This window comes from Stegastes partitus, unplaced genomic scaffold (assembly GCF_000690725.1).
Source record: "Stegastes partitus isolate 25-593 unplaced genomic scaffold, Stegastes_partitus-1.0.2 Scaffold203, whole genome shotgun sequence".
Classification (NCBI taxonomy): Eukaryota; Metazoa; Chordata; class Actinopteri; family Pomacentridae; genus Stegastes; species Stegastes partitus.
The window spans coordinates 576,137-585,763 of NW_007577934.1; the positions used below are offsets into that span (position 1 = coordinate 576,137).

The window sequence follows — 9,627 nt, forward strand, 5'->3', positions numbered from 1 at the left end:
TTCTAAAGGAAAATGTCACGACATTTGTCTTTGAACGGAAAGACAAAGCGGGTCATGCAGTGAGTAAACCACCCTGATTACACAAATTGTTCAAACAAGAAACTGTTAAAGAAGAAGAGAGTAAACACTCTGGAGTGGCCAAGTCAAAGTTCAGATTTTAAGCGAATAGAAACTGTTGTGGAAGTGAGAAGTTCATGTGAGGAAATGCCAAAAAGCCCAGAGCTGAAGCTGTTCTGTCCAGACGAATCGACTAAAAGTTCCTCCTCGTCGATGTGCTCGTCACCAGAAAACGTTTAGTTGTTGGTGTACAAGGAGGTCACAAAAGACACTGAAGATACCACTCACAGATGGGCAACACTGGATCATTTTACTCAATCAATAAATTACCAACTTCAACATCTTTTGTCTAATTGAACAAGGCGGATTCTCTTTATCTACCTTAAGGACTTGAGGAAAATAAGTGACATATATATATATATAAAGAAATAGAAAAACTTCTCAAGGGTTCACAAACTTTGAAGCACGACTGCGAGTGCGGCTCTGCAGAACATTCTGTTAGCGTGCAGCTGAGCCAAGAAACTTTTGGACACTGAGCAATGGTGTTCACTAACCTTTAGGTGACCCAATTGGAGCTTCGCTGTGGGACTTCACCAGGCGGCTATCAGTGTAAGGGCTGCTCTGGGAGGCAAACGACACCTCTGGGCTGGTCACATCTCCCTCCTCCGCCCTGTCCTCCTCCTCTTCCTCGTCCTCCTCTTCGTCCTCTGCCACCACCACCACCTCCTCCTGTGTGTCCTCTTCTCTTTGATCCAGCTCCGTCGTGTCATCCTGCCTCTGTCTCTCCTGCTGTTTGCTGTGATTCTCAATCACCTGTGCAGTCGACAGAGAAACGAGTTGCATCACTTGCGAGTTTTGCTCATAACAGAGAGGAGTTTTAAGCCTCTGAACCCCAACGCTTCCTGGTGACTTTGATAAAGTGTGATATTTCATCAATATCACTTTATTCTACACGGCTAATTTAAAAAAAAAAAAACAACCCAAAATAAGCAGTTTTCTCTACCCAGATTTTGGAGAAAATAAAATATGATGCACTCTTTGGCGACTTAACAAAAGCTCAGGGACTTTTCAGAGAATTTAAAATGTATGCAAACTTGTGGGCACTTGGAAAAATGTGGTACATGTTGATTCAAGGTTTAAAAAAATTATAATTCAAATAAATGTAACTTTCACGATGTATGGCATTATTATTGTTATACAACACAAAACACATTTCTGAGTTATCGCTACTTCTGGTCGTGGTTGCGCCGTTTACATAAAGGTGCAGAACTTTATACTGCAGCGAATGATGAGTCCACAGTGAGTAGAAATGTGACAAAAAATGCCCTTAAACTGCTGCATGTTCGGGAGGTTAAACCCAACGTTAAATATGACATATGTGTACAATTCACTTCAGTCTGTGAGCTTAGCTAGCGACCTGAGAGACTGTGCATTAACAACTTCCTTAAGATTGTTCATAAATGTTTCTCTGAGTTTTAACATTTCTGCAGAGAGTGCATTAGTAACTGCATCACAAATCTTTTTAAACTGTCCTAAAGGCAGTTAACACAATACTTTAATTAACAGTGTTTAAATTCTTTCAAAAACCTGCACTGAAATTTTAAAAACAGAAAAAAACATATACACTTTTTTCTATGCAGGCGCAGGAAAACTGAAAGTAAACGTGATATAAATTCATGAAAAAGACTTGAACTGTGTGCCAGAAAACCATGCATCAGATCAACCATTTGATATCTAAATGGTCTTCCCTTACAACTTGTTTCTCATTCACAAATTCATACACCAATGGTGACAGAACCGCCATGCAAGGTGCTGCCTGCCATCGGGAGCAACTTCAGGTTCAGTGTCTTGCCCGAGGACACTACGACTGTGGAGGGGCCGAGGATCGAACCACCAACCCGCTCTACCACCTGAGCCACAGCCGCCCTCACATCTAGCTTTTCTTTTACCTTATTGGCTGTCTCCATGACGACCTCGATGTTGAGATTCTGCGCGGCCATGGCCAGCAGCTCGTCGTCGTCATCCCCGACGTCCCAGGCGTCGCTTGTGATGCTCTCAAACTCCTGGAAAGTGGTCGCCTTCTTGGGTTTGCCTGGTGTGGCCGGAGGCGGTTTGTTGCCTGCTTTAATTAGACTGGAGGACGGAGAGCGAGCAGAGGAGATAAGGGGAGGGGGGGAAAGGGAAAAAAGAGGATGAGATTAGAAGAATTGAGATAAAAGGTTGGGGATGGAGGAGCAAGAAAGGGGAAAAAACAAAAGAAATGAACATGCAGGGACGGGGGGAGAAAACGAGATAAGGTAAATAACCAAAATGATGATAAGGACAAAGATGAAAAGTGGATCCTTTTGACACTGGCAGGTGGGCAGATAAATGAAATAACCCCTCGGACAAGAGAGGAGCTTAACAATTAATTAACATTTGGCCTGTGAAATATTTACAGTTTACACCATGGCACGGGCTTTGAAAAGAATCATCAGCAATTCATAAACACACAAAGTTGAATGAAAAGGTCAAGCACCTCCGGACAGATCACAGAGTAAATACAAACTCCTGCTACTTCTTCATTTCATTAACTTAAAAAGTAAACAGCAGATAAATAGCAACAGTGGCACGGGGGGGAAGAAAAAGTTTCAGTACTAATCAGTACCTCGCAAACCCCCCCTTTGGCAGATATCTTAGCTTAGAATACTTTTTTGCATCCAGCTAAGGCCGGCTAATACTACAGGAGTTTAAAAAACAGACTCTGAAATCGGCTTGCATCACACACACACACACACACACACGAAGCAGAAACCTCACAGATATTCTTCCCTCTAATCTCAGACAAACTCCGAGAGTGGAAAATAATGGCACATCGCACACTGCAGGATGTTATTAAGTTTATCGTGCCGGAGGGAGCAGTCGGGGAGCGGAGCAGCAGCATCTCGTGATCTCATGGGGACGCAGATGTAAACAAAATGAAGACACTGTGGAGCAACAACTCGCTCTGATAATAGTTTGCATGGAAAAGAAAATGTGGAGAGCAGTTCGGGATCTTTAAACGCTTATGTTACTATATAATACGGGAAAAAATCAAGTCAGACCAACATCCAAGACAAGATTTAAACATAAATCAGGCAGAAGCTCCATTAGTCTGAGCCTGTCCGTTCGTAATTTCACCTACTCTTCACTTCGAGATATGTTTATGCTGTCCTGCATATACAGCAAGTTTTCTATTCAGGGATATTTCATGAAACTTCCCCTTGTGTTTCTTAAATCACCTCATGGAGCCTTTCAATCATTGTTCTGTTACAGGAAGTCATCTTCCTCCTCCTCTGATTCCTCTGCCAAAGGCGACCAAACAAACCCAAAGCGGAAACATTTCCAGCCCCCATGCTGAACAGTCGGCAAGGTGTTCTTTTCATCAAATGCGCCTCCTTTTTTCCTCCAAACACACCTTTGATGAATTCAGCCAAAGAGCTCAATCTGAGCTCACCCTCTCGTTTCCGATGACCCTGTTTGTGCATCGATGTGGCATTTCCATATAAATATCAAGCGAATTTGAAGTTTTGAAACATTGCAAAAAAAAAAAAGTGAGAAAACACGATTCAGGCCTGCTTTAGAGAATAAAACAGGCTGTGTTTTGTGGTCAGAATGTGGTGGTATAAGCTACATTTCACATGGCTGTAATAAACAGAGTAAAAAAAAAAAAAGCCGGAAACAAAACCACTTGTTTGGCAACCTCTAAAAAAAAAAATAAAGCAGAAGAAGAACCAAACAAAACTTTGTCCATTTAGAGAAACAGAAGTCTTCAAGAATCGTTCTCAACCGGGAAAGTTGCAGTTATTCTGTCATGTCAGCTGGTGTTTGTCACATTTTATGCTGTCCAGAGTTAAAAACAACTAAAAAAACATCTGAAACAGCTCATCATTCATGTCCACACTTATTGGAAAAATGTGTTTCTAGCCTCTATTATTTAAAAAAACCACTTCAAGAAAGTTTAAAAACTTCTTTTTGCGAAATTATGGACATTTCTTTTCAAATTGTGCTTTTTCCATCAATTTCAGAACACATGATAAAAACACAGCTGGTGGTAGATGAACCTTCCTGCTGTAATATTGGGTTTTCGCTTTTATCCTCTGCATCGCATAAAAGCACTTTTGTCTGGAAGTTTTCTTCCAGCATATTTATCAGCTCTGAACTGTGCTCAACTGATAACTCCTAACAATAATTCTTGACCTGCCTTACAAAACAGCTCTGACACCATTTTTCGTGTTCATGAATAAAAAGGCAACAGTGCAAAAACATTTGAAGACGGGCGATTTTTTTAAATGTGTGAGGCTGAAGTTATATTTTTCTTTTCGCTTCAAAAAATCAACAGGATGTGCCATTCGGTGTCAAGACTTTTGTGTAAGTGTAGTTGTGTGACGCACCACCTCGACACACACACACACTCCACGTCTTAAACACTTGAATCAGAGGCAGATCTCTGACACCAAACAACACAGAGTCTGGCATTGTTCAAAAGACAAAATTTCACTGAGTTGCTTTCTTTGTGCTGCAAGGACACCGTTTCATTCAGCGCGAACAAGAAATGCAACAGACGAAACGAGAATTCAATTAAACTCAACCTTTTTTCCGTTTTATCGCGCTACGAGGAAAAAGGGAGAGGGAAAGGGAGAGGTGGGGGGTGGAGGGAGGCAGGGAGGCGCTCTGATTTCTCACAAAGACAAGGATTACCATAATAAAGAAGAGAGAGAAACGTGTCCATATTAGCTAACTTCCATCATAACTTAGAAGAAAAGAGCAAATCTGAACTTATACCCTGACAAAAAAAAAAAAAAGAAAAACAAGCAAATTAAATTCAAGCCCCGGTGGAAATCTACGTGATTAAACATCAATCAGAAGAAAGAAAAGGATTATTACTGAATAAAAGACTGTTTCTCTCGCTCGCTATCTGTGTGTGTGACTGAGAGACAAAATAGGCTCAATATTGGTACATTCAGTGACAAGTTATGAAAGGAAAGCAGAAATATTTCACCAGAGCCACAATAGTTAATGAATTATTCTATAAATTGTCAACAATTAAATTAATTGCCAACTATTCTGCTAATCTACCTGGTTTGAATATGTGTTTTTAAAGAAAAAAAGCAAAATTCTCCCATTCTTGCTCATTAAATCTGAATATTTTTTAGCTTCTTTCCTCCTCTGTTATAGCAAACTCAGTATTTCTTTCTGGTTGTGGACAAAACAAGACAATTAAGGACGTATTCTTGGGCTTTGGGAAACACAAATTGACATTTTTCTGACCTTTTATAAACCAACTAATCAATTAAATGAGAAAATTGATCGACAATATAAAAATAGTTGCAGCCCTGAAATTCACAAAGATTCTGTACCCACTGTAAATCTCTTGATTCAACAGGTTTCCTCTCCTTTTAACTGTATATAAAATACAGTTCAAATGTTTTTTGTTTTTTTTATACTGCTGCATTCAATCAAATTTTATTCACTCACAAATTCCCCACCATAAAACATGTTTTCAACTTCCTCTTGAATTCTTAGATCACGTAACATCCAGTTCGCGCCGAACAGGACTTTTCCATTAAGCTAAAATCAAACAAACTGAAACTGCGCTCCATTTCCTTTAACGTGTTAACCCCGCCATCAAACAACTAGATCTTCTGGTAGAGTCACTTCCTCTGAAGCGACAGATTAGGAAATGCCACGTAGTGCACACAAAAGCTCACCAGAATCACACCATAAGACCTGACATATGACGTTAAACACAGTCAAGCACTTTGCCACGTCCCAGTCCATGTCGTCACTGTTGGTGTGTACTCATCACTCATGCATCGGGAAAACAGACATTTCCACATTCCTGGCTGGGATGTGGCTAAAAATAGAGCAGCTGTTTAGCAAGCCTCAGGGTTTTGCATTGTTGTTTTGTTTCAATGTCTTCTGCCAAATAATCACTCCTGAATGATACTAGTGATCAGGTGAGATGGAAGTAAACTAGGCAAATAAAAAAAGTACACGAAGCTCTGCCTTGTCCTCGTGTATTCTGATTTTTACAAGGGACAGAAAGTTCCACTAAGGTCAGGTAAATAGGCAACAGCATTAGCCTCTATAATCATATAGACAAAAAAGAGAAAGAAAATCTGGTTTATCTGTTTCATCTTATTTGTGAAAAGAGATTAAATCTGCCATTTGGAAGTAAAAAAAATCGTATATTTCAAATCTAAATTTCAAAGAGTGCAATTAGTAAATCACAAAGGACGCCATTCAGAACATAGATTATGCCGTGAATCTGATGCAGGAACTGTTCTGTTAACGTCTTCATACATTCACACTGTCCTCTTTTTGTGAGCATCATATTTTTGATAGTGTGTCATGTAGAGGTTCAGTTAGCCTTTAAAATGTTGTATCCCAAATCAAATTGCAATCACATATTTTCTCTTCAGCTCTACTTTCCTGATGACGAGATGTGTTTTCATTCAGTATTTTGAGTAGAAAACATCTGTCACATCACTTTTTAAAAGATATTTTGGAGGAAAGAATGAAGCTCTGGAATATCAACTTCAGCCAAAGTTTGCAGCCTAGTTTGTCAGCAGACACAAACAGGAGCTAAAGTTTATCAACTGGTCCAACTACTCCAACGAGATCACAGGGCTTTTTTCTCATTATGAGGAAGTACATTTAACTTACTTGGCGTGGAGGAGCGGGTCGAAGGGTGGATGTTGTGCGCCGTACACATGCTGAATGCTGAGGGAGTGAAGAAGAGAGAATGGAAATGAATGAACTAATCAATAACTGGCTGTCAAGAGAGTCATGTTAGCCTTTCACAGCAAATGCCTGTTAAAACTGCAGGAGTGCGACTAAGTGAGAGGAAAGGGGCGTTTATTTGTTAGCTGCTCGCAATATAAAACGATCGCTGCTATCATTATTTACAACTCTGTGACGATGTGGGAAAATTGTTGAACTGTTAGCCACTGTTAGCATCCTAGCTCTTAGCCAGCTAGCAACAGCAAGGTGTAAACTGTGTCTGCTAGGCTAATTAGCCTCAGACGCCGGTACACTGCAAAGGCTGAACCCCGCAAACTCTGGGCAATAACGCAGGGCCGTCATTGAAAGTGAAACTTGCGTTTGAAGCTCAACAGCGTCAGTGGAGTTTAGCTAGCTACAGCTAAGCTAGCCAACAGGAGGGAACACGTCACTTACCTGCCAGGAACCTTCGCTGCGTTTCTTTTCCAGAACTGTTTTTTGTTTCCGTCACTCGACATTTTCCCCCTGCGGTCCAATCACACATAAACTCAAACACTCCGACGCTGTCGTTGCCTCTAAACTGTTAAATTTGTGTTTATTTACACCAGGTCCCCTCCTCCAAAACTCAGAAAGCTGCCATGTTGATACTGCCTAATCGGCGAGTAAGCGCGGCCGCGATTGGCTGGTGCGACACTTCCTCGTTGAGAGCCAATCACAAGTGAGATCTGCTGCTAGGTGGCTTGAGAGGCAGCTGACGTCAGGCTCCGTGGTCTGTGCTTTGTTGACAGGAGCTGCAGACTGTGTGTCAATCAAAAGAGACCACCAGCATCAGGACCAGAGGCGAGGAGGGAAACTCTCACATTTAACTTTTACAGGTCCTGATGTATTTGCAGTTTACAACGGCAGTGAGTCTCTTAAATGTAAAAGTATTTTAAATTGCATCATCTGCCAGTAATTACATAATTTTTAAGTTGACAGGTGGAGTTTTTCCTCTCATGGACAATCAAACACAAACACTTTAGAAGGACTACAGTGAAAATACAGGCTCCAAAAGCTGAAACTCAATCCAATAAAAGTTAATACACCTGTGATCATGGGCACACAAGTTAGACAACCTGTGGTCACTTAAACAAAATTGAGCACACCAGCATAGAATGAGCCATGGCACCAGTAATCAGGGCCGTCATAATCACAGACAGGGTGCCACTTGTGACAATCTGGTTAAAGTAAGTGCTTCAAAACTGGTGCAGGATTTATCAGTGGAAATAAGAGTTTCTGGAACAGCCTCAGACAGTGTTAAAGGACATTGCAGAGCATCAACCCAAGAAAAAAAAACTCCTCCTTGCACTTCATAACAAAACTGCAGGATAAGACTTGGCTAGGTATTTGAAAAGCACCCTGATGCATCTTATGAGCACATTCTTTGGACAGATAAGACCGAGATGCACTTGTCTGGCTCCGATAAGGCCAGGAATGTTTAAACCTGATGAATCTGGTCAGGACGACCACAGTGAAGTCCTGACAGTGACGTATGGAGGTGAGAGTGTGATGATGTGGAGGTGCATGAGTGCAAACGCTGTTGGTAAGGACTGTAAGGGTTTCTGTGTCTGGAAATATGTATTGTTGCATTCTTTTTCAGACAAAAGTTTAAAAAGATGGCGCCAATAGAAATACTGCCACACAAGTATCGTGTACAAGAAGATACCAGTGTGGTATTTCTATCTTTAACTATCTGATTATGATTTGCAGGTAAGCTTGTGTCATGTCATAATGCCATTTTCTGATGTGATTCCATCTTTTAAAATGCAATCGGGTGTAGTTTAGGCTTTCAGCTTATGAGACATCCACCTGTTTTATTGGTCCCATGAACAAAAGAAGAAGCTTCACTATAACAAACTCCCTTTTAGTTTTCTTACTCTATTTGCTTTATCTTAAAAAAAAAAAAAAAAAAAGTTTCACCGGTGGTAGAACAAGTATTTAGATCCTTTGTTCAAGTAAAAGTACCGACACAACAATCCTGCATAAAAAACACAAATAAAAGAACAGAAGCATTGGTAGGTAAAGTAAAAAAGCATTGGTGGGGTCTCTGAATGATGCATTTAATGTCAGATTATTATTGAAGCATCAGTGTGTCAGCAGCATGTTGCTGCTGCTGCTGCAGGTGGAGCTAGTTTGACCTGCTTTATATCCAGTTTTATTTACAGGAACAGCAGGAAAATCTGAGGGTTTATCAGATGATTAATCCCATGAGAGGAGAAAAACAAAGCTCTGATTCACAAATCTGCTTCTGCTTTTTCTCTAAAGTGAGGTTTCTGGTTGGCTGTTGGGTCAGTCAAACATTTATTGAATTGAAACAGAAGTTTAGAGAATCAATGTTTGGTGAAGCTGTTAACTTTCTGACACAGTTTAATCAACAGCATCTTATGTAAAATCGTACTTTTTTAGGGTAACTAAAGCTGTCAAAAAGAATAATGCAGTAGTGAGAAAAGCGCAAAGTATTAGGGAAAGTAAAGCACTTTAAAAGTCTACTTTGCTGCAGTACTTGAGTAGTTTGAGCTACTTTCCAGCGCTGGTTTCCACTCAGCTATTAATAGGAGGACAAACACAGATTGTATGTTTTTAATTAATGCTGCTGTTTGCCTCATAAATAACCACTGGCTGGGATGTGACATGTTATCATCGCTTTAGTTTGGTCAGTGTGGCCCAGACGAAGTGTGTTGAGTCAGAAATTAAAGATCTCTTGTGTTTACGCAACAAGCTGCTGCAGAGTCTGTTCCTCTGGGTTCAAAGATATGAGAAGAAGTAGGAGCTCTCACTCTGTCGCTG

At 40.6% G+C, this 9,627-nt stretch overlaps 1 protein-coding gene across 2 annotated transcripts in view; it reads right to left on the minus strand.

The window, feature by feature from the left end:
- tbc1d22a (TBC1 domain family, member 22a) overlaps positions 1 to 7,429 on the minus strand; it is a 165,964-nt gene extending 158,535 nt beyond the window's left edge. For both annotated transcript variants that reach the window (XM_008280627.1, XM_008280628.1), the window contains exons 1-4: positions 7,258 to 7,429; positions 6,745 to 6,801; positions 2,007 to 2,190; positions 612 to 870 (exon numbers count right to left, since the gene is read on the minus strand). In XM_008280627.1, the coding sequence (XP_008278849.1) occupies positions 612 to 870; positions 2,007 to 2,190; positions 6,745 to 6,801; positions 7,258 to 7,319 (562 nt within the window). In that variant the 5' untranslated portion in view covers positions 7,320 to 7,429. The remainder of the gene's footprint in view (positions 1 to 611; positions 871 to 2,006; positions 2,191 to 6,744; positions 6,802 to 7,257) is intronic.
- Positions 7,430 to 9,627: the final 2,198 nt, after the last annotated feature.